At 36.3% G+C, this 26,053-nt stretch overlaps 1 protein-coding gene across 2 annotated transcripts in view; it reads right to left on the reverse strand.

Moving 5' to 3' along the window:
• RNF13 (ring finger protein 13) overlaps positions 1 to 26,053 on the reverse strand; it is a 120,364-nt gene that overhangs the window by 74,786 nt on the left and 19,525 nt on the right. For both annotated transcript variants that reach the window (XM_070374778.1, XM_005906287.2), the window contains exons 2-3: positions 21,325 to 21,454; positions 14,899 to 14,979 (exon numbers count right to left, since the gene is read on the reverse strand). In XM_070374778.1, the coding sequence (XP_070230879.1) occupies positions 14,899 to 14,979; positions 21,325 to 21,438 (195 nt within the window). In that variant the 5' untranslated portion in view covers positions 21,439 to 21,454. The remainder of the gene's footprint in view (positions 1 to 14,898; positions 14,980 to 21,324; positions 21,455 to 26,053) is intronic.

A 26,053-nucleotide genomic window follows, 5' to 3' on the forward strand; every position in this document is an offset into this window, starting at 1 on the left:
TAAATCAAGTGAATACTTTTTAAAAAGTAACTACTGATTTTCTTTCATCAAACAATAAAATGCACAGCATTTCTAGGAATTTATTCTATAGAATCACTGGTCTGGGTATATAAAGGTGTATGTAGAAAGATGTTCCCTCTTACATTGCTTTTAACCGGAAATTATGCACATCAATATGGCAGCCATTTAAGAAATTATAATATATTCTTTCAGTGGAAAATAACAGAATCACTAAAAGGAATAAGATAAATCTATACATATTAAACTGAAAAGGCATTCACAAAATAACTACCAATTAAAAAAAAAAACAGCAAGTTGCTCTCCCAAAAATACAGAATGGTTTGACATCTAAAATGTATTAATATAAAATGTTATATTAATAGTTTAAAACAGAAAAACCAAAACCAATGAATATAAAACACTGAATAAACACATAAAGATATTATCAAAGTCTTCAAATTCATTTATAAGAAGTGAGTAATTTTATAACTTTATCAACAAAGGTCTGTCTAGTCAAAGCTATGGTTTTTCCAGTAGTCATGTATGGATGTGAGAGTTGGACCATAAAGAAAACTGAGTGCTGAAGAACTGATGCTTTTGAACTGTGGTGTTGGAGAAGACTCTTGAGAGTCCCTTGGACTGCAAGGAGATTCAACCAGTCCATCCTAAAGGAAATCAGTCCTGAATATTCACTGGAAGGACTGATGCCGAAGCTGAAACTCCAATACTTTGGCCACCTGATGCGAAGAACTGACTCATTTGAAAAGACCCTGATGCTGCGAAAGACTGAAGGCAGGAGGAGAAGGGACAACAGAGAATTAGATAGTTGGATGGCATCACTGATGCAATGGACATGAGTTTGAGTAGGCTCCAGGCGTTGGTGATGGACAGGGAGGCCTGGCGTGCTGCAGTCTATGGGGTCTCAGAGTCGGACACGACTGAGCGACTGAACTGAGTAATTAAGGCTATGATACAGTGTCTTAAAACAGTCCTGTATGGTACATGAACTGGTCACACCAACCATCTATTCTACAGGATTTGGTAACTTCTCCTGCCTTAAATGAACTGCCTGGCTTGTGAGAGAATGTTTTTGCACATGTTTCAGGAATAAAATACACCATACCTTCACTTACTCAAAGAATAACTCCCTTTCTTGACTCCATAAAGCGCTTGGTTTTTACTTTGCAAGGAAACAGAACTGTGGTTATCCTCCCAACAAAGAATACTTACTTCATTCATATTAAATTTGCTCCCTGCTGCCTTTCCTGTGCCTTTCTGCACACAAACTAACTTTATGTCTTAAAACCAAATCACATAGCGCAGTTCTTTTCAAGACACTTATAACAGCGATTAAACTCAAGCCATGTGGCAGCAACAGGGTATATAACTCAACTGAAGTGAAGACAATATGAACAGCTATGACCAAATTTCCTGTAAGGACAACTCCATCATGATCGCCATCTAGCGGATAACAAGTGAAAGACACATCCCAATTTCAGATATGTTAAAACATGGGGTAATAAAGTGTTATCTTGGAATCAATTCGGGGCTTAGAATCTTAGAATCAATATATCAACACGGGGCTTCCCTAGTGATCCATACAGTAAAGAGTCTGCCTGCAGTGCGGAAGACCCGGGCTCGATCCCTAGGTCGGGAAGATCCCCTTGAGAAGGAAATGGCAACCCACTCTGGTATCCTTGCCTGGAAAATTCCATGGACGGAGGAGCCTGGCAGGCTACAGTCCACGGGTTCGCAAAGAGTTGGAAATGACTGAGCAACTTCACTTTAGAATCAATAAATGTATAGTACGTACAGGAACACAAAAAGGTCTATGAGTGGAACCAGGAAAAGGCTTTTGCTTTTTAATCATTTCTGTATTGATGAATCTGTTATGTATTATTTTGTGTATGTATTATAATGTATATATTATTATGTATTATTTTTAGACATAAGATAATTTACAAAACTTAAATACACATAAGCTAAAAATTTTAAAAAATCTATTTGTATTAATGGAAACTGAAGCCTAAAAAAGAAAAAAAACAGGTTTTTGTTTTGTTTTGTTTGGGGAGGGGGGGGCACATGGCTCATGGGATCTTACTTTCCTAACCAAGGATCAAGCCAGAATACCTGGCAGTGAAAGCACACACTGGGCCACCAGGGAATTCCCCAAAACAGGTCTTAAAATTATTGAATATTATTTTTCCTGTGGACTATGCTAAAAACAGTAACTTGATAAAATAGCCTACCAGTTCCTATCCCTCCCCCAGATATGTCACTTAAAACAGTGAAAATTTATTTTGTTTCATCCACAAAGTCTACAAGGCAGTGTAATGGAGTTTGCCAATTAATTCAGCAGAACTCTCTAGTCCTTTAAAGAGTGGCCAAGAAGGTGCTCCTTTATTCCAGGTCCACATGCCTCAAGTTTCCCTCCACAGCCAATTCCTTTTTATTAAAAGGATGCTTGCTCTGCGATCAAGGATCCTCCTTATCCTTATTTACTGATGGGGCAGTTTACACCAATACGTAGGAAGCCCAAGAAAACTACCAATGTCGAGAAGACTCAGAGGGGATGCCCATCTTTCTTACCATTGTTGCTGTAATTCTCTGATGATGAAACAAGGAGTCAGGACAAAAATAGTGCATTCAGACTGGCACCTCAGTATCATCAAATGTATAACAGAATAGATTTGTGGTATATATATTTATGGATTTTTTAAAAGGCTTTTATGGCAATACATGAAGCAGAGTGCACAAAAGATGGTTTTTCAGCTTGATGAGTGTTCCCAAACTGAACATACCTGTATCAGGAACTAGATATTAACAGCACTCCAGGAGCTCCCTTCATCATCCCTGTCAGTGACCACCCGCCTCCCCATCCAATCAGCAATGTCACTACATGGACTTTGAAGAGCTTAGATCAGATTTTGCCTAATTTTATACTTAACGTAAGTAGAACCAGACATACAGCAGGTTCTCTTTTAGACTTCTCTCAGTACTGTATTTCTCAGACTCATTCCTGCTCTTCAGCAACCTTATTGTTAAGATGTATTTGGCAGATCTTACATTTTCATTTCTCTATAGTATTACATGGTATGAATATACCAAAATGTATTCTACTGATGAGCATTTGGGTAATTTATAGTAGGCACTATTACAAACAGTGCTGTTATAAACTTTCCAGTACAAGTATTTTCATGAACACATGTGCATGATGTTTATGTACAAAGAAGAACCACAGGATATCAAGCTGGATCACAGTTTCAAGCTTTAGTAAATACCACCAAGCAATTCAGTTTTCCAAAGTGGTCTGAGTTACCATGTTTTAATTGGAATATTCAAATAACCTAAACTTAAAAATCATACTGAATATAATTTTGTTTTAACACTTCCAAAGTATTTATAACTGTGAAACTGCAGGGTAAGTGTTATGACAGAATACTTTGGCTGATAAATTACACTGTTAATGAAGTCAAAAAGAGACGGATAATTTTAAAAAATGGTTTTATTTAAAAGACTGTTTCAGGCTGAAAAGCCTTAGACTTTCCTCCCTTCAGTTTGAATGGCAACCATACAATGAACAAAATTAAGAAGAGTATGTGTGCGTGCTCAGTATCTTTAGTCATGTCTAGCTCTTTGCGACTCTATGGACTGTAGTCCACCAGGTTCTTCTGTCCATGGGATTTTTCAGGCAAGAATACTAGAGTGGGATGCCATGCCCTCCTCCAGGGAATCTTCTTGACCTAGGTTAAGGAGAGTATATGCAATGATAATGTCAACAAAAATGCTGAAAGCAAGGGAACAGAGCATCATTCCCTTTGTAAGAATATAAAAGTAAAAGCATGAAGAAAAAAAAGTGGTGAGCTGTTTTGTTAGTGAATACCTGAGGTTATTAATAATTAACAACTGCAGTAATAGCAGGCAGTTAACATTTGTTGAGCCATGGCGCTGAGCACTGTGTGTCAGGCACTATGCCCTTTAAATGCCCTAATTCATTTAATCTTTTCAATAACCCTATGAGGTAACTCCTATTGTTATATCCCTATTGTAAAGAGGAGGAAACTGAGTCTCAAAAGAGTTAGGTAACTTGTCTAAGGTTACACAGAGCAGGCATGTAATCCCAGGAAGTCTGGCTCCAGACCCTACATTCTCAACCACTCTGCCATACTCCCCCTGCTGGACAGAAACAAACAAACAAACAAACAGGTGAAGAACATAATGGGCAATAAGAAGAGAAAGGCACATTTACAAAAATGAACAAATCGTTAATCTAAAAGGCAGTTAAGGTTGATTCCAAAATTTAATACAACCATGTCAAATGATAAAGATGTCAATAGAACCTATCATAACTTTTACATTCAAACACAGACAAAAAGAGTCACACTGATCAATCAGACTTTATCAGCTAACATGTTCCTAATGTGTGACAGATTAATTTGTTTCTAGGATGTTAAAAAGATCCACTGCCATTTTCTCTAATGCTTTGTTAGACCATTCTTCTAAAATCTACCAGTAACTTTCACATACAAGGTACGCTTAATTCCCTTTTCACAAATTGCTGGAGATTACTCTCCTCTTAGGCAGTAAAACACCCCTTAACCATTACTCATTATTTTAAGTTCAATAAGATAAAACAAAATAAAAACAACATGAAGTACAAATGCACAGATCAGAGAAAATTATTCTATGTGAGGCAGTAACAGAAAAGGTGATGTTTGACTTGGTTCTTAAACTTTACTATAGTTCAGTCTGGTGCCCAAAGCTAATATACTACTATAAGTGATCTGACCAATACAACAACAGACAGGAAATATCACACTTTAACCTTTTCTAGATACTATATGTCAATTGATGTGCCATAAAACCAAATTAGGTTTCTGACAAACACATTACAGTCCTTTCAACAAAATTTTGACATGCTGCTACTAAGCTATATTTCTTCTCTTTTCAGAACCTATCTTTTAAGACTTGAGGGCAGATTTAATTCTAGTATCAATTTTAATTCTTAAAAATAACAACATAATATATAAAAATGTAAAGACTGTTGCCTTGAGTTTTACTTAACATAGAAGTAGTTATTTGTCAGGATTTTGATTTTGTAAATCTCAAGCTCTATGAGGAAAAGTCACCTGGTACATGCTTCTCATTCAGCATGCAGAGATATTGCTTCACTCAGGGGATGTATTTTGACATTTTAGAAAACAAAATCACTGCGCCCTCTGGTGGACAATGCTTTTTAGTTAGTAATAGGTTGCATACTATTTCACCAGAATACCCACTCATACCATTATCATTCTTTAGAAAAATTAAAAATTGTCACTTCAGTCTGAACAAACAGGGATTTACATGGTGGAATTAGCGGTAAACAATCCACTTGCCAATGCAAGAGACATACTGAGACACAGGTTTGATCCCTAGGTCAGGAAGATCCCCTGGAGGAGGACACGGCAATCGCTTAAATATTCTTGCCTGGAGAACCTTCATAGACAGAGAAGCCTTGCAGGCTATAGTCCACAGAGTCACAGACTTGACATGACGGAAGTGACTTTAGCACACATATGGTGAATCAACAAAGTGGAAAATTAAAAGCTCAAAAGACTGGTACACTTGTAGGACTTGATATATCCAACAAGATGGTTTCTTTAAAACTGAGGAATTTTCAGTGAATTGAGCTTACACTGTAATTATATGTCCTTTAGGACAGTCTTCTATATTGCCATATAATCAATACATACCAGTAAGGAATATTTATTCATATTTTATAGTCTGTAGTACTTGGCAAATCCTCTAAGAACATAAAAGCTTTAAATGTGTTAATCAATTACAGAGTTCTTAACAAAATCTTTGATAACAAAAAGTTCAGAAACAAATACAGAAAGTAAATCTGTGAAAACTTAAAAGACAGCAAAGAAATTCTCCTTCAGTTTTACAAACAAAAGTGAATCCTGAGTAATATGTCATCATAACTGTTTACAATTTGTCATTATCACAAGTCAGTCATGTGCTCAGTATCTAAGTCATGTCTGACTCTTTACAACCCTATGGGCTGTGGCCTGCCAAGCTCCTCTTTCTATGGGATTTCCCACACAAGAATACTGGAGTGGGTAGTCATTTCCTTCTACAATAACTCAGTTATAGTTGAGCACAATCTAGTTAACTAAAGTTGAATATAATCTGGTTATCAGGCTGATGAACGGGGTCAGACTTAAAATTACTGATAGCAATGGTCAGATCCTAACTACTGAAATTATCCCAGTATGCAGTATTCAAAGAGAATGGTGAATAGCAGGAAGGGGTGGTACAGGTACACAGATAAAATTAAGGAGAACAATACAAAATAATAAGTGTTGGTATCGGTATTGGATTTTCGGTTAACTTCAAAGATGATGATCACCGATTTCTTTATTAAATGAAATAAAAAATACAGTAAGTATGGGAAAAAATAAATTATTTCACCATGGCAAACTCTAATTTAAAGAAGCTTGATACTATCAATCTCTCCGAAGTGGTCAGAAGTTCATATACCAGCCATACACAAGAATACTTGGTTTCCCATTTCCTTGTCAGCCATTGATTAAGACTTGTTTTTTCCCACTGATCTGATGAGTGTGAAACAACCTTTAATTATACTGTACACAAGGAGATAATTTTAAGGCTATTCAGTATAACACTGTAATAGCTAAAAACTGGAATCTTACATATCTACCAACAAAAGAATAAAAAAATAAATTGTAGCACAGTCATAAAATGAAGTACTATTCTTTAAAATGAATTAAGACTATATAATAACATGAATTTCAAATACATTGTAGGATGAAAAAGGCAAGTTTAAAAGCCTCATGAAACATATAAAAGCAGGCACAACAGTGTTTATAAGGTAACATGTTTTATAACATTAAATGGGAAATATACACATAAATTTTAGGGTAATGATTATCTATGAGAGGGAAGATAAGGGAACCTAATTGGGACGATAAAAAGAATGTTTCAATGGTATTGGTAACACTTTATTTCTTCTTTAAAAAATGGTAAACTATTCGCATCTAAGTAGTAGGTATATTGGATATTCTGTTGTTTCCCTATTCTGTTTCCAATATTTCATAATTTTTAAAATTAAGAGCAACCTAAATGTATAATGACACAAGGGATTGGTACCTTATGGTATAATTCCAGTACTGCAATAAATTACAGAATTTCTAGTGATGCAATGAATACATATATTTTTACATGAAAAGATACCCATGATATTGGATATGTTATGATATTGCCAAATTTTAAGAAGTTGCAAAGTAATATATATAAATGGATGATTTTCAAATTCTTCTTTTCACATCCTACATCATCTTAATTTTTATAGTGACCATATATTACTCTTATAACCAGAAAAATAGGTTTTCATGGGCAAAGGAATAAAAAAGTACCTTTTTTTTTAGGTAATTATCAATTTTTACCATATCAAATTGATAAAGCCAGCAAGAAAATCTAATGAAAACTACTAAGTGAACGACAACAGAAATGCCCAGCATTTCTGGTGAAGCAGGGATGTATGCAGGCTGACTACGTTGATTTACACTATCAGAACCTAAGCCTCCTTTCACTTCCAAGGTGGCAAGAGAACAAACAGGACAATGCGGGTGGGTCCAAGGATGGTGGAAGAGACGAGGGCCCAAACTGTGGAACAAAGGAAAGGAACCAAGGTTGGCTTTTAGGAATTCCACATAAGATGGGTGAGATGCCGTGGATTTTCTCATGCACTCTTTTCAGGCCCTCCCTTTTATGCTCTCTCCCAGCTGCCCCACAGCTAAGTGATAAGCTACCATAATGAAATAATTCTTCATTATTTTCTATCTCTAATGAGATTCTATATTCCTTGATTCAGTAATACATGAATAAGCAATCATCACCTTTGAAATTAACAGGAAAAGGCTTATTTTATATGTTCAAAAGTCACTGAAGAAGCATTCTTTGAATATGATCGAAGTTTGTGCAATTGAAAATGCCTTTGTATTTTAGAATTCTCCTTTTATGTATAGCCAGGTGGTTTTATTCCTTATTTTGATGGCCCTAATTCCTTATTTTTCCTTCAAATAGGAAATTCTGACCTCTGTTTTAGCCAACAAATTGAAGGTGACATTGCAACAGTTCATAGTTCTTAGGAGAGAGGCAGCCATGCACATTCAGCCTTAACCAAGACTTCTTCCTATCACAAAGCTGTCAGGTGTCTGGGCGGAAAAACACAGCAGCAGTCCTGAATCTGTCTTGAGTATCTGCTGCAAAGGAAGCAAAGGAAGTCTCACACACAACCACACATTTCCTTGCCATATTTGCATTTTCCTTCACAGCAAAAAAAAAAAAAACACCCACTCTCTTCTAATCTCATCTTTACATTAAACAAAATGACTTCTTATAAAATAATCCTAAAATTAACTAGTAAATTTATTTTCAAAGAATAGTACAGTTTGCGAAAAATTAACTGGTAATGATGCTATAAGGCACTAATTTAAGAATAACGATCAGAAAAGAAAAAACTCATTTTAAGAGGAAATCCTTTTTATTTGTACCTTTGTCTGTTTATGTATGAGGAAAGGCAGTCAAGGACGAATCTGCCTGCCAACATCTTTATCCTCTCTGTCTTCTCATTCACATGAAGAACTTAGGCTGAGTACCAGGTTACAAAAACACTGTATACAAACATCATGGTACCAGATTTCCCTGGTGGTCCAGTGACTGAGACTCTGTGCTCCCAGTGCTGGGGGCCCTGGTTCGATTCCTGGCTAGGGCACTAGATCCGACATACTTTAACTAAGAGTTCATCTCTCTCAACTAAGACCTCATGCAGCCAAATAAATAAGTATATGTCAAAAAAAACACACAAAAAACGATCATGGTAAATCCAGCCCAAAGGGCGTTTTGCTGAAAACAAGATCTGCCATTGACAGGAATACTCAGCTCAGTTCAGTTCAGTTCACTCAGTTGAGTCTGACTCTTTGCCACCCTATGAACCGCAGCACGCCAGGCCTCCCTGTCCATCACCAACTCCCAGAGTTCACTCAAACTCATGTCCATCAAGTCGGTGATGCCATCCAGCCATCTCATCCTCTGTCGTCCCCTTCTCCTCCTGCCCCCAATCCCTCCCAGCATCAGAGTCTTTTCCTATGAGTCAACTCTTTGCATGAGGTGGCCAAAGTACTGGAGCTTCAGCTTTAGCATCATGCCCTCCAAAGAGCACCCAGGGCTGATCTCCTTCAGAATGGACTGGTTGGATCTCCAGAAACCCCAAATACTAGGCTTACCTTTCAGAGATAATCTTGATTTGAATTTTTAATAATCATTATTATTCCCTCTACTTGTCAAGGCACTTCTTAAAAGCAAAGAAACAAGAAACCTAGAAAAGTTTGATCCCCCTGAGACTGGCCTTTGGTGTATAACTGAATTATTCCAATGATACTGATAATATACAGAGAATCTAATCAGAAACTCTGCTAGCATTACTAATCTACATGATAAAATCTTGACTATGCAATAATGATGCTTCAGTAGTTGGGTATTCTTTCAAAAAGGTAAAAATAGGGGCCTATTTTACACTATACAATAAAATAATCCTGAGCAGATTAAAGACCTCCCAAGCATGGAGTGAAGGGCATGGGAAAAATTTACAAATTTTGCAGTAAACTGAGAAAAATATTTCAAGACCTCAGGGTAGGGAAGGATTACTTAAGATATAGAAAACTCAAAACATCAAAAAAGATGTCTACATTAATTTAAACTTAGGCATAATTTTAAAAGACAATTTTAAGTTAAAAAGCACAAAGAAGAAAATATTTATAAGGCAATATAACTAAAAGATTAAGAAAGCTGAGCGCCAAAGAATTGATGCTTTTGAACTGAGGTGTTGGAGAAGATGCTTGAGAGTCCCTTGGACTGCAAGGAGATCCAACCAGTCCATTCTGAAGGAGGATCAGCCCTGGGATTTCTGTGGAAGGAATGATACTAAAGCTGAAACTCCAGTACTTTGGCCACCTCATGCGAAGAGTTGACTCATTGGAAAAGACTCTGATGCTGGGAGGGATTGGGGGCAGGAGGAGAAGGAAATGACAGAGGATGAGATGCCTGGATGGCATCACCAACTCAATGGACATGAGTTTGAGCAAGCTTTGGGAGTTGGTGATGGACAGGGAAGCCTGGAGTGCTGCAGTCCATGGGGTCGCAAAGAGTCAGACACAACTGAGCGACTGGACTAAACTGAACTAAAAGATTAATGTCTGGACTCCTAAAAGTCAATAAAAATTAAAAATTTATAAACCAATACAAAAATGGGTTAAAAAACAGACAAACCAGAAGCCTGCTTGACCAATAATGCTATATCTCACTAATAATTACGTAATGCTACGTGCAGGTAGACGTAAGAGATGTGGGTTCAATCCCTGGGTCAGGAAGACCTTCTAGAGGAGGGCATGGCGACCCACTCCAGTATTCTTGTCTAGAGAATCCATAGACAGAGGAGCCTGGTGGGCTACAGTCCATAGAGTCGCAAAGAGTCAGACATGACTGAAGTGACTTAGCACACATACATGCACATCTCACTAATGCTTGCTATCACTAATTATTCAAGAAATCCCAAGTAAAAGCAGTATGATAGCACTTTATACCCCATCAAGTTGACAATCCTTTAATTCTGATAATAAGTCTTGGCAAGAATATGGCAAAAGAGTAACACTTACTTGTAAGTTTTTATTTTAGTGAGGCAGGAGAGAGAATGGAATTACAACACCAAACTGAGAGGTTAAAGACTTTCTGCAGTGTCTAACGGGGACTCTCAGTAAGGAACTTCTTGTGAGGATCTAACTCTGGACAATAAACACACCATACAATATGTCATTATCAGGTCTCTTATAATGTATTTAGACTTAAAGGAACATACTGATGTCATACATCTTCCTTTTGGATCTGAGGCACAGCCAATAAGGTCTCAAAAAAAAAAGGTTTTCTGTTAAAGGTACTGGCTAAAATATATAACCAATTGGCTAAAATATATAACCAAAAACAAAGAGTTTCCCCCAGGTAAAAATATCAAATCTTTCTTTTAAAACTTCAACAACACTAACAAGACATATTTTAATTCTTGTAAGATTCACATTTTTACATTAAAGCTAAAATTTTCTTTTGTTCCTATTAGCTTAATTGGCTAATTAAGCTAATTAGCCAATTTTGTTCCTTATTAGCATATGTAAATTGAATCAAGCAATTTCAATTGATATGTTATATCATATATATCTAATCTTTTATAAATGGTGGAATTGAGTGATACTATTATAAAATCTATAGATTCTACAGAATTTTTTACTATGTTTTATACTAATATTTTATACTATTATAAAATATACAGATTCTACAGAACATAAGCCTACAAAAACTATCCCAACCAAACACTCTGGACAAAGCTCAAAAGTAATAATATTTCTCAGCTATGTCTCTTAATGCTATAACCATACAATATTTTTAAATTAACTTGGTTATATTTTTAACACATCTGTTTAATCAGTTTTATAGACATTACACTACTGTGAGCCATGTCCACTTTATAGTCAAGTCCTCCTTGTAAACAATAAGAAGTAGGCTAGCATTTGTGAATTCTGATTCTGGGCAATGGCAAGCCAGTCATGCAATTATAAAAGCTATCTATAATGATCCAACAATTTGCAATTTGTTAGAATACTCTCTTTACTATCACTGTATTTCACCTATTGGGCTTGCCCTATAATTACAGGGTAAAAGCAGGCAGATATTTAACACTATTTTTTTTCCCCAGGCAGTGAATAAACAACAGTTGTCAAAGTACCTTTTAAATGTAAACTAAATATACAATGAGCTTCCCAGGTGGTTCAGTGGTAAAGAATCCACCTGCTAAAGCAGGAGACTCTGGTTCAGCCCCTAGGTCTGGAAGCTCCCCTGGAGAAGAAAATGACAACCCACTCCAATATTCTTGCCTGGGAAATCCCATGCACAGAGGAGCCTGGAAGGCTATAATCCACGGGGTCGCAAAGAGTCGGACATAACTTACTGACTAAACAACAAAATTTGCGATAGCACAGAAGAGCTACAATAAGACTATGGTTATCAGGAGTTAATGAAACTCTTTAAAACAAGCTTACTAAGCAGAAAGGTTCTTCAGTGAAAAGGGATGGTTGGACCCTTTATGTGGAATGGAAGAAAGGCTGCCAACTCAAAATCGCTGATAATCAGAGAAATACAAATTAAAACAAGATAATTCTTTTGCCCATCACATTGGCAAAAGTTTAAAAGACTGATAATATCCAGGATTGGCAAGGGTGTAGGAAAATGGATATTCTCATACCCATCAATACAGCTTTTTAGAAAAGTAATTTAGTGCATCTAAGAAAATTTTATATATAAATACCCATGCACTCATTTATTACACGTCCAAACCTCTATCTTAGCAAAATAACTGGCTTTAGATAAGAAACCAAAATATCTGAATATTTATTAATAGAATATGCATGGTCATTCATGTTACAAAACACCAAAACACCAAGCAAGGCTGCGCAAAGATCTCTAAGACATAATGCTAATATGGGGAGGTGGGGGAATCAAATGTGAATACTATAGTGGATACCTTTCTTTCATAGTGCCCAAATTTTTTGAAACCACTGTTTCCACACTATGATCCTACCTTCCCGAAGTAGACCAAAACAACAAAAATAACAATAACAACAACTATATTATCCAGCCTCCCTCACAGCCAGGTATTTCACTAAAGTATTAATAAAGCTAGTAACTGTGTGATCTCAGTTCAGTCGCTCAGTTGGGTCCAACTCTTTGTGACCCCATGAACTGCAACACGCTAGGCTTTCCTGTCTATCACCAACTCCCGGAGCTTGCTCAAACTAATGTCCATTGAATTGGTGATGCCATCCAACCATCTCATCCTCTGTCGTCCCCTTCTCCTTCTGCCTTCAATCTTTTCCACCATCACGGTCTTTTCTAACAAGTCAGTTCTTCACATTAGGTGGCCAAAGTATTGGAGTTTCAGCTTCAGCATCAGTCCTTCCAGTGAATATTTGGGACTGATTTCCTTGAATATCTGGTTTGATATTCAAACCTGGTTTGAATTTCCTGCAATTCAAAAGCATCAATTCTTCAGCACTCAGGTTTCTTTATGGTCCGACTCTCACATCCATATACGACTACTGGAAAAACCATAGCTTTGACTAGACGGACCTTCATCGGCAAAGTAATGTCTCTGCTTTTTAATATGCTGTCTAAGTTTGTCATGGGCTTCCCTGGTGGCTCAGAGGTTAAAGCGTCTGCATAGCTTTTCTAGACTGTGTGGTCTAGAGTCTGTCAATTAGAAAAATCCAGGTGATAGATTTGAGGAAACAGTTTGGCAAAGGGTATCTCTTTGATGAGCTTGAGTAGACATAGAGGCAGATTGTTTTAAGACCACAGAAGCTTCTTGGTCAGAGACAAGGTTCTGTGCTTTTCTCTGGTGGTCAGTGGCTGCCATCAATCTTTTATCATGGCAGTTCTACGAGGTGCTTCCGGGTTTTATTGCTGAAACAGTCTGGAAACTGCTTCTCCAGGCTACGATACTCTCAACATCTCTATCCCTTCATAAATTCCTTTCTGGATAAATTAGCTAGAATGGGTTTCCTTATAAAAATTAAGAAACCTTTCATATACATAATGATAACCACTTATGAACTTTACAAGTTCATAAATGTATGAACTAAAAAACACTACGTATTTAGAAAAGGATCTGAAGACTATGAGAGCACATAACAACCTGATGATGAACTCTAAAGAAGAAATATGTATAGGTGAGGAAGAGGGTACAGCAAAGCTTTTTCCTTTTTCCTCTACATACCTCTTTTCTGTTTAAATATTTTTACAATGACAAACAGTTGTATAATACTGGGATTTTTTAATAATTTAAAATCTTTGAAAAACTTAAAAACTGGTACATCCTACCCAGAGATGCCTGGTATCCTAGTTGAGAATAACATTTTTATGGCACTTAACTACGGAATTAAAAAAAATTAGAACAAACTGAAAACATTCTGTGGTACATATATACACAATTTCATGTATTCTCACTTACATAACATAAAAACCTTATATTGGAGCACAGAAGGATTTTTTTAAGCATGACTCCAGAGGTAGAAGAGAAGATAATAATATGCAACTATAATACACAAATATAACTTCTGAAACTTTAAAGTTAAAAGATGAAGGACAACGATCTGAGGCATATAAGGCAAATAACAGATTAATACTTTCAATATACATTCTTACATAGCAATACGAATGGACATTTTAATTTAAAAATGGGAAAAGTGCATTAGCAAAAATTGGACAAGCTAAATATCCACAGTAAAAAAATTAAACAAAATTATTCAAAAATCCATAGTATTTCATGATATTGCAAAACCATGCAGTCACAGCAAACTAAAAGGCAGATCCTTGTCTATTAGCATGAAAAGATGTTCCAGTTTACAATTAATTAAAAATGGCAGGTAACCAAGTGACATATTTCTATTAGTATTAAACATAGGTTCATTATATGTACATAAATATATATGCACAAATATTCGTACATATATCTCAACAAACACACAGCACATATTCTAGAAGAACAGATCTGAAATAGCAAATGCCAAATGCTAATAGCAGCTAGTTCAGAATAATAAAATACAATCACAAGTAATTTTCACTTTCTTTTTCATACCTTATCAATAGTCTGAGCCCTTTATGAATGAATACATATAGGTTTTATAAGTAACAGTAAGAAATATTTTCATCCTTTAAACAAACAAAGAGCAATAAAGATAACTTTATTAAATATCCTGTAATTTTAATCATATATTACTATTTTCTTACCTTTAAACCTTCAGCTGGAAGTCTATAACCAAACCTTGCTGGAAGGTCATCAAATGTCTGAGATGCATTTTCAAAATTATACTAAATATAAAATTAAAAACAATCAGGTTACAACCAATGTACACATAACATTAAAAACAAAAAGTCTGTTAAATTATTTAAATTGTCATTTCCACGATTCTGATTTACTATCACAGCTTATCACAATTCAACTTTGTAAATGCATATCCACTAAGAAAGGAATATATTGATAAAATTTACTACATATACAACTGTTTCAATTGGATTCTGATTTCATGTAATTATTATTAAACAGAAGCAATAATTCTGTTAACATTTAACTACCTACTGTTTTCCTCACTTTTTCCCCATAGACAATTCCCTAGCAAGGAATTTTCTAGACAGATTATTTTCCAGTAAGAATTCCATTTTATTTTCTCTATATTATAAGGGTCTAGATATAAAGCAAGCGATTTACTGGATTTCTGGATCTAGCTTTGAAAGATGCCTTTTCCCCAGAGAAAGAAGGAGTATCAAACCATCCTTTTAAGACTGCCATTTTTTAAGTAATCTGAACACTTTTGTCCAGGACTGAAAATGAAAGATCTAAATTCAATGAAATACATACACATAGAAAGCTGAAGGTATTCAATCTCTTTAATAACTACCCCCACCCCGTTCCTTATAGATACAGATTTCTATTCTACAATATTTCAGTCCTCCACCAAAAGAGAACAAAACAAGGATCTGCTATACTTTTATAATGAAAGATAACAGTAATGATAATTGTAAAGTGAGCTTACTGTATTATTTAAGATGCTGTGTTCAATGTGCTTTAAGGAAAACAAAAGAAACAAGGAAGACATGAAACTAAACAAAAATGGTAAACAAGTAACTTTTGAAACATAGGTGAAATTTACACAGTGAAACAGAAGTTAAGGTAGCTGTCAGTAAACTGTAGGCCAAAGACAGAAAAAAGTGAACACAATCAGTTTGAATATAGATTAAAAGGATGGAACAAAGCAAGAGTGCTATGTATAGACAGCGCAAGACAGAAGGATGATGCAAATCTTAAATATTCACAACATGGATTAGATCACACATCCAGACTGCTGTCCTTAAATCAAACACCCACCGGGGATCCTCATTCTAGCCTCATGTGTCATTTGCCAGAGACAGGTGGATCAACAGCTCTGCAGGTTAACAGCAAATTACAGCTGCATTCAGATGTAAATACCTCAGGTCTCTCCACCAGAGCAAGCAAACACTGGATCCAGACACTTTCCATCTGTTAAGTCCCCTTGTTCATCCTCAACTATACCGTAAACATACTGTCACCAGGGAAAGTGGAGGCAGCATACAGACTTGTTACTGTTCAGTCGCTAAGTGGTGTCAGATGCTTTGTGATCCCACGGCTTGCAACCCGTTAGGCTCCTTCTGTCCATGGGACTTCCCAGGAAAGAATACTAGAATGGGTTACCATTTCCTTCTCAAGGGGATCTTCCCAACTCAGGGATCAAACCCTCGTCCCCTGCATTAGCAGGCAGATTGTTTACCACTGAGCTATCAGGGAAGCCCAGCATAGAGACTGGACAAACTAATAACAGGAAACACAGGATTCGGGTAGTGTGACTCTTCACCCTATCCTGTGTATTAACATACCCATCTTTTATCTATGCTTCTCACTGTATGTTTGTAATAAATTCAATAAATTGTAACTCAACTATCCAAATTTGATCACTGAACCTATCTATTCTGTTACCTCTGGGATAATCAGCCTGGAAGTATACTTGAAAGCCAGCAATGCTTCAGAGTAAATTCTTATTTTAAAAACAATTCATATTTGCAGAGTACTTTATGGTTTACATATGAAGAAGGAAATGGCAACCCACTCCAGTACTCTTGCCTGCAAAGTACCATGGACCAAGGAGCCTGATAGGCTACAGTCCATGAGGCTGCAAAGAGTCTGACATGACTGAGTGACTTCCCTTTATGGTTTACAAAGTGCTTTAGTCAACAAAGTGCTTTTACCTCCATTATCACAATGTATCATTTAATCTCTTAATTAAAACATCCTTCTTTAATTGATTTGATTAAATTTTGATCAGCTTTGAGCTTGAGACAGCCATTTAACTCCTCCAAGGCCAAACACACTTGGCCTCTATTTAAGGAAATAGATCTAGATCAACACAAAGAAAAAGATAGATGTGTACAGGCAGTACTTTTTCTAAAGTGTACTTTTAAGATTAGGAAATGAAAAACCTACAGCTGTGCTAAAGTACTCTTTTATAACTTCCTATTACTGAGGAGTTTCATGCTTTTGGCTAGAATTTCAGAAATAAAATATCTAGCTTGAACTATAGTACTTGTAATACTGGGACTTGGAATCCAAGTTTTGTTAGTGAGTGAGAGTCATTTTGAAATTGCTTTGCCTTTCCTCAGGAAAGCAAATGTTACTTTGCTCACATTGCTTTTTACAATCACATTGTTTAAAAAAAAAAAAAAGTTTCTATCATGAACAAGACAAACAGAAAAATCTTTAGTACAAAAGTGCTTTACTTTTTTAGTACAGTGGGGAGCAAGGGGGCCACTGCTGCTCATGAAATTAAAACACACTCACTGTTAAAATAGAAGTAAAATTATTCCTCTCTGGAATCTCAGGCTCAATGATTACTGTGCTTTAGTTTTAATCTCCTTATTTTGAAAAAGTCTCTTCCTAACTAGTTCTCCTTGACAGCAGCCCTAACAGAAATTTAATTCAATTCTGTTGTTCACTCGCCAAGTTGTGTCTGACTCTTTGTGACCCCATGGACTGCAGCATGCAAGGCTCCTCTGTCCTCCACCATCTCCCAGAGTTGCTCAGATTCATATCCATTGAGTCGGTGATGCTATCTAACCACCCCATCCTCTGCTACTCCTTTCTCCTTTTGCTTTCAATCTTTCCCAGCATCAGTGTATTTTAATTCAATTTAAAAAGCAACAAATGGCTAACAATTATGGAACATTTAAGACATCATGCTAAACATTTATTCAGGTATTCACCTATTTAATCTTTAGGACAATACTATAAAGTCATCTATTATTATCATCAGTCTAATTTTACAGACTGACTATAGAATAAAATACCCTGCTTGAAAATAACTTGCTCTCGTAAATAAGAAGAACCAGGATTCTAATCCAGGGAGTCTGGCCTCAGATTCCTGGCTTTTAACCCACTGCCCTATACTGTCTCTTCTCCAATCTCATTTTCATAAGTAAAGTGAAATTTAAGAGATGTTATATCACTTAAGGACATGGAGTCACAGAGTGGTAGAAGTGGAATTCAGCCCAGACTGTAATTCCATCGCTGGAGCTCTGAACTTACCTTTCTGTAGGATCCAATCCATCCACATTACAAAGCACTAGGGGCTTCTCTCCCAACTCTGCCCATTGACCCCTGGACACCTACCAAGCAATGAAATGTCTCTAACAAATCTCTACGACAGAATCAAAGGGCAGATTGGAAATAAACAAAATTGGGTTGTTTGACTCTCTGAAATACAGAAGATGAATACTACTTCTCAACAAGATCATGGTCCAGCTTGAAGCTAACTAGTCACTGTAGCCTACGGACCTCGGAATATTCAACATTCATCTGGTTGTCTCTAAAGTATAAGGCCCCTGCCAGTTCTAAAGCTCCACGTTTCTAGATATAAACTTACATAATTAATAACTTCATATTTCCTTTTGGGTTAAAGAAAAGAGAATGAATGGCTAATAAAAACAACAATAATCTAGAGTTCCAAGGAATAAATGCTATTAAAAGAAAATATAGAAGAAGGAAATCTCCAAGGAAAAAACTATTAATCAACTCAAATATTTAGTGAACTCCTACTGTGTGACTCTTACCAGGTACCAGAAACATAAAGTTTAGTAAGACAGAGTCCTGTCTTCCAGGTACCCGTGACCTGGGGCACTTACTGACCAGTCAGCAATACACGATACAGTAGCATCTCGTATCCTGTGTGTGTGTTAGTCTCAGTTGTGTCCAGCTCTTTGCGACCCTTTGGACTGTAGCCTGCCAGGCTCCTCTGTCTATGGGATTTTTTAGGCAGGATTCTGGAGTGGGTTGCCATTTCCTCCTCCTGAGGACCCTCCTGACCTTGGCTTGAACCCGCGTCTCCTCTGTCTCCTGCACTGCAGGCAGATTCTTTACCCACTGAGCCATGAGGGAAGCCCCCCATATCCTCTCAGAACTTACCAACTAGTTGGACAAAACTGTTGCCAGCAAATTAACAGTCAAGTGGGAGAGTTTAACTGCCAAAAACAAAATCATCTGGCATACAAACAGCATGACTTAACACTGACTATAGCTTTTCAAAAGCAACATTCTAATACCTGTCCAAAATGGAGCCAGAATCAACCTGATTTCCAACTTATTTAAATTTTATTATTACAGATACAGATTATAGTGATGTTCTTATTCACTTAAAAGAAAGAGCTAATGTTTTCAACCTTTTAACTCCCTTCCTCTGAATGACTGTGTTACCACATCTGGTTCCTCTGCCTCAATTTTTAGTTCCCCTTTTTGCCTAGACACATAACCCCACAACCGACTCCCCACCAGCTATCTCTGCATTCCTGTCAGCCTCTATCGTTAATGTCAATATAAAGACCAGATTTAAGTAGCTCTCATGCTGAACAGTTCCTTCACTAGAAGACATCAACATACATTCCACACTAACCTGCCTGAGGCACAGGCAGCACTGCTGGCAAGGACTGCTTGGTCTTCTCTAATATTTTGTGCTGTATCTAAATTAAAAAATACTATTTAAGGGACTTCTCTGGTTGTCCAGCGGTTAAGAATCCATGCTTCCAATGCAGGGGGCACAGGTTCCATCCCTGGTTGCGAAACTAGATCCCATATACTGCAATGAAAGCTCCCTCCCACAAATGGCAACTAAGATTTGGCACAGCTAAATAAATAAATAAATACATATTTTTACATACAACTTAAACAGTCACATAAAACCAAGGGAGTGAGTGAAAGATGATGAGAATGATAATTATAATGAAGATAAAAAGATAAAACATTTACTATGTGTAGATACTATTCTAAACAGTTTATTTAATCATTATAACACTCCATTAATACTAATTAATATTAATTAATTTTAAACATTAATTAAAACATAACATTAATTAAAAAAATTAAAAATGGAGGCATTTAGAATGACCAAGTATTTTGATCCATATCACATAGCCAGTCATATTCACAGAGCAATCCACTGAAAATCATTTAACCCTTCACATAGCTGAACCATAGAATAGGTGAACAATTCACTTCAGGTTAAGGAAAAAAAAAAAGAATCTGCCTACAATGCAGGAGACCCCAGTTCGAGCCCTGGGTTGAGAAGATCCCCTGGCAATCCACTCCAGTATTCTTTCCTGGAGAATCCCATGAACTGAGGAACCTGGTGGGCTACAGCCCACAGGGTCACAAAGAATTGGACACCACTGAGCAATTAACAATTCTACCTCAGGTGAAAAAGAAAGAAAGACAAGGAGTGGCAGATGTCAGAAAAACAGAAGGGAAAAAAGGTATGGAAACCAGCCTGGCTCTCTGAAGTTCTGCAGTGATTCTAGGCCCTTCCACAAGTGCCACAGTAGGAAGAAGCATGGCTGAGGACCACAATAAAGTTTGGTCAGCAACAATTTTGGCCCTTCTGTTTCTTACCTAATATTAATAAGCAAACCGCTTGCACCCAGAAAGAAAAACCAATAAATCCTTAGCATAGTACCAAGAGTATAGGTGTACCCACACAAACATATCACATGTACAGATACAGTTAATTCTTCTTTTTCTAGCTTCACAGAAATGAGAAATAGTAAGTATATACACTCCCTAGTACAGAGGACAGTGAGACAGTAGCTCAGAAAGGACTAAAAGATTTTGATGAGCAGCCTTCTTCTCTAAAAATTTTTCTACCCACCATCAAAGACAAAATCGTTAGGCTTCTCCTCTGGACTCATTAACATTAAGTTAAAAACATTTATGGCCATTTGTACAATTTTTTAAAATATCACTATCAAAGTCATTACAGATACACTAGTGAGCAAGAAAAAACAGCAAGATTCTATGTAAACACATAGCATGTAAATCAATGTGGGCACCAGCACTCAAAAGAGAGCGCAAACACTCTCACAAGCAATATTTATCAGGTACTTATTGTACATGAGATCTTATGTTAGAGATCAACCAACTAAGAAACGAGCACTTACACTCGCAAGTAACAAATATGTGTACGAACTTACATGTTTGTAGGTAAACACTTTTTAAGATTTCATTATTTCATTATTCACTCTATCATTTAGAACTTAAAAAAAAAACTTTCTTTAAGGGATGTTTTTAGACATGAATAAATTTTACTGTTTAAATTTACTTACTGCTAAAATGTCTGCTTCTACAGGCAGGAGGTTTAAGAATGCAAAGAGCTGGACAGTCAAGATGGTATAGACTTGTGTGGCCGACAGCATGAGCATCCCTATGGAGAGCAGCATCTCGCTGTAAAATCACCTATAAGACAAGCAGAGAAGCAACAGTAAGTTCTGGGGCTTTGTCTCTGAAAATAAGTTATATGATAGATTCATTCCTGATGCCCAAAAATATCTTTTAAATTATAAACATGGATTAACATTAAAATGAAACTAGTATTTCAAAAGCGTAACTGTTTGCACAGATTTGGACATTTAAGTAAACAGTGTTAGTCAATACCTACTTAACTCATGGAGATGAAGTTCTGTTTTAGCTACATAATAAAGTAGTTCTCAGTTTATAGTGTGTGTTGGTTGCTCAGTCGTGTCTGGCTCTATGTGACCCTACCCCGCCAGGCTCCTCTGTCTGTGGGATTTCCCAGGCAAGAATACTGGAGTGGGTATAGTACAGCTTGTCTACTAACTCAATTGTGGGAGAAACTAGATTTCAATCAAAATAATGATTTAAAAATACACAAGCACCTTTGACTTAACATTTTTTACAATCTTAAAGAATTACGGTAATTTAAAAATATAATTTGTAAATGTACATTTTACTTATCTTTGAATATTATACCCACATTAGAGAATTTTTTGAAAAAATAGCCATTTATTATAAAGTAATACTTTTTGTCCTTTCCCTATCAAAGGGACATAACAATACATAACAATACATAACACACTTTTTGCCTCTCTATCTCCCAATGGCACTAGTGTAGCTACCTCTGCCAACCTCATCCAATTTTCTACACGAATCTTTATCCATCTTACAGCAAAAAGATACCATGAAAGAACTAAATGGTTAAGTATCAAAATTCTCATTGGGAAGCCTCAACCAACTGTATAGTATATTTTTTAAATGGTCAGAATGAAGTATGCAAAGACAAGAGCCTATATAATGAATTACTTCTTTAACTATCACAAATTCATATAATGACAATTCTGATGACGACTGCTGCTTGTAAGGGCTTTAGACTTAGAGACTACCAGATAGACTCAAACTCTGACTCTCAAACACACTGAAAGAGAAATATTCTTGAATAATTTTTGAACTACTGTCTTGCAAAAGCCATTAATAGCAGAAATGAAATAAAGGTAAAAATACATTAAATGTATAGATCTGTTCAACAAAGACAAAAAATAAATTAGTGGTTTCCTGGGATGGGGCTAAGAGGGAGACAGGGGGACAGACAGGAATGGAAATGACTGCTCATGGAAATGGGGTTTCTTTTCAGGACAATGAAAATGTTCTAAAATTAAGACTGTGCCAATGATTGCACAACTCTATAAATTTACTAAAAATAACTGCACTTTTTACTTTAAATGGGTAAATTTTATGGAGTATTATATAATTCAATAAAGCTGTTTTTAAGATTTATAGATTTACTGATATGAATGTCTTAGGTAAAATACATTTTTATAATATATCTCTGTTGAGAAAAAAGTTAAACACAGCAGGCCTGAGACTGCTATCCTTAGAAAGATCTGCTTGCAAGGTTGGCCAATTGTTGGCATCTGAGAACTTAAGATTTCAGGAGGATTGCTATCAGTCCCTGATAAGAACAGCTCATTGTGTCTAAATGCTGCAAACAATGTGGTTTATGGTGGATACCTTCTTCCTTTCTGGGAGTCTGAGAATTTGGTGCATGCTGGGTGGAGGGTGCCTACCTGAAGAGCCCTCACTCAGTACCAACCCTGAGCACTGAATCTCTAATGAGCTTCCTTGGTAGACATTTCACATGTGTCATCATAACTCATTGCTGAGAAATTAACCATATCCCCTGTGACTCCAGAGACTCTTATAAGCTCATGCCTGGTTTCTTCTGGACTTTTACTCCATGCACCTCTTCCCTTTGCTGATTCTGCTCTGTACCCTTTCACTGTAATAAATCAGAATCATGAGTAGTCATATGCTGAGTCCTGTAAGTCCACTAAGATAGCAAAGCAGTGAACTTGGGGGTGGTCTTGGGGACCCCCATCATAACCACAATATACCATTTCTGGGCAGAAATCACACCATAAAAACATAAAAATTCTTATAAAATAAAGTGTGGTTGCTACTAAATTTTACTAGAAAGAATTAGTATACAATATACTGACCACTGACCTGTTTGGCAAAGGTGAATAAGAAGTATGACTTCACTCGTAAAGTTTTGGAATTCCCAGCTAACTTTAGGGGAGGGAGAGGAAGAGAGAGTTTAGAGGGAAAATAACTCTAATGATAGGAATAATAATAATCCCAACAACTATAACTGACCACTTACTAAGTGCCAGGCATTGCTCTAGGCATGTTATTGAATTTAACTCATCTAATCCTAACAACACACTATTAGGTGTCATTCCATAGTTGGGAAAACTCAGGCCCTATTAAGTAACTTGTCCAAGATCAAACAATGAGTAATAGCAGAGCCAGTATTCAATCCCAGGCACTCTGCCTCTGAAGTCTACATGCTAAAGCCCAACTGAAAATAGCATCAGTACCCAAGGCCGGTGTCCAAAAGGTAGAGGAATGGACCTATGCTCAAACAGGCACTCAAGGACTTCAGCCCAATGCTCATGGCACAGTGGTCACTGTGGTATCAACTTCTTTTGCTATGTGTGTGTCTGTGTGTGTTTGTAATAACATCAAGTAGGTTTTGGCTATACATGTTTGCTTTTGCCGCCTTTTTCAAAATAACACGTTCAGGAGTTTCTAAAGTCTATTTACAAAACTAATTCTTATTCTAATTTCATTGTAGAAAATGGGAGAAAAATCGAAATCATTCATAATCACCAAATAAAAGAACAACCAGTGTCTATATTTTGAGGTATAACCTCCCATTCTTTTAGCTATATGCAAATTTAAACATATATATTTAGCAAAACTGGAATACATTACACTATACATGTTTTGTTAACTATTATTTTCACTTACTGCCTTATGAATATTTTCCTAATTCATTACTACATTCAAAAAAAAATTAAATCACAAACCCTGTACCATTAACATCCCCTCAAGAACCCTAATAGTACATGAGGCCCTCTAGGGCTTCCACCCCTTTCAAATCTTTTAAAATTATTTCATATATTGGGTACACATATCTGACTGATATATAAAATGAAAACTACTGGTCTAAAACGTGGTGTATAATGACCACAAGATACCTTGTACAGATATTCTTTAATAGATTTAATGGAATCCCCATTACTGGAGGCTGGATTAGCTTCTTGCTTTAAACTTTTTATTTTATATTGGAGTATAGCTGGTTAACAATGTGTGTTAGTTTCAGGTGTAAAGCAAAGTGATTCAGTTAAACATACACATGTACCTATTCTTTTTCAAATTCTTTTCCCATTTAGAATGTTACAGAATATTGAGCAAAGTTCCCTGTGCTATACAGTCAGTCCTTGTTGGTTATCCACTTTAAATACAGCACAGTATACATGTCAATCCCAAATTCCCTAACTACCCCTCCTCCCTACCCTCCCTCCAGTAACCCTAAGTATATTCTCTAAGTCTGAGTCTGTTTTGTAAAAAAGTTCATTTGTATTTTTTTTTAGATTCTACATATAAGCACTATTATCTCTTTCTCTGACTTACTTCACTGAATATGACACTCTCCAGGTCCATCCATGTTGCTGCAAATGGCATTATTTCATTCTTTTTAATAGCTAAGCAATATTCCATTGTATATACATATACCACATATTATTTATCCATTTATTTGTCAATGGACACTTAGACTGCTTCCATGTCTTGTTCTTTGTCCATTTTTAATTGCGTGGTAGTTGCTGTTCAGCTGTAAAAGTTCTTTATATATTCTGCATATATTTCCCTTGTAAGATATATGATTGAAAAACATTTTCACCAATTCCCTGGGTTTTCTTTTCACTCTTCACAGTGTCCTTTGATGCACAAGTTCTTAACCGGGGACCTCCCTGGTGGTACAGTGGTTAAGACTCCACACTTTCAAAGCAAGAGGGTGTGGATTCAATCCCTGGTTGGGGAACAAGGCCCCACATGCCAGGCAGCACAGCCAAAAGAGTAATAACACTAATAATTTAATTTTGAGGAACCAACCCTTAATTCTGTTAATTTTCTCTTGGCCTTCTGAATTTGAGTACCTTGGCGGCTACATGTGATTATCCATATGGCTTAAGAGCACAGATGCCAGTTATTCATCAAATGCTATTCTGATAATTGCAAAATTTAAAACTTCCCCAAGCAGCAGAATAAATCCTAACCTCACATTTAAATTTGTGACAATACCATGCAACTCATCTATAAAAAATTCATTATAAACTTTTTACATTCTAAATGTTACAGATGGAGATGCATTTAGTAAGTGTTTAAGACCAACATTACTCTCAGGAATTTGCTTTTCAAATAACCTTTAACTCTGAAGATGACATATCTGACATCAACTGGCTCAGTGCCAAAAAACACTCATAAAACAGCTAACCATCTCCATAAGAATGACTTTGAATAAGCTCATATTCCATTGGTTCTCAAACTATTCTTGCGTATCACTAGGATTTCAAAAACTTGACTAAAATAACCCACTGCTAAAATAATGGTAATCTTTTCCTAACTTGAAAAATGATTTACTAGGTAGTAATTTCAATTTATTTTTCTCCAAAAATGTATCTTATACTTCAAAAC

This window comes from Bos mutus, chromosome 1, assembly GCF_027580195.1.
Source record: "Bos mutus isolate GX-2022 chromosome 1, NWIPB_WYAK_1.1, whole genome shotgun sequence".
NCBI lineage: Eukaryota > Metazoa > Chordata > Mammalia > Artiodactyla > Bovidae > Bos > Bos mutus.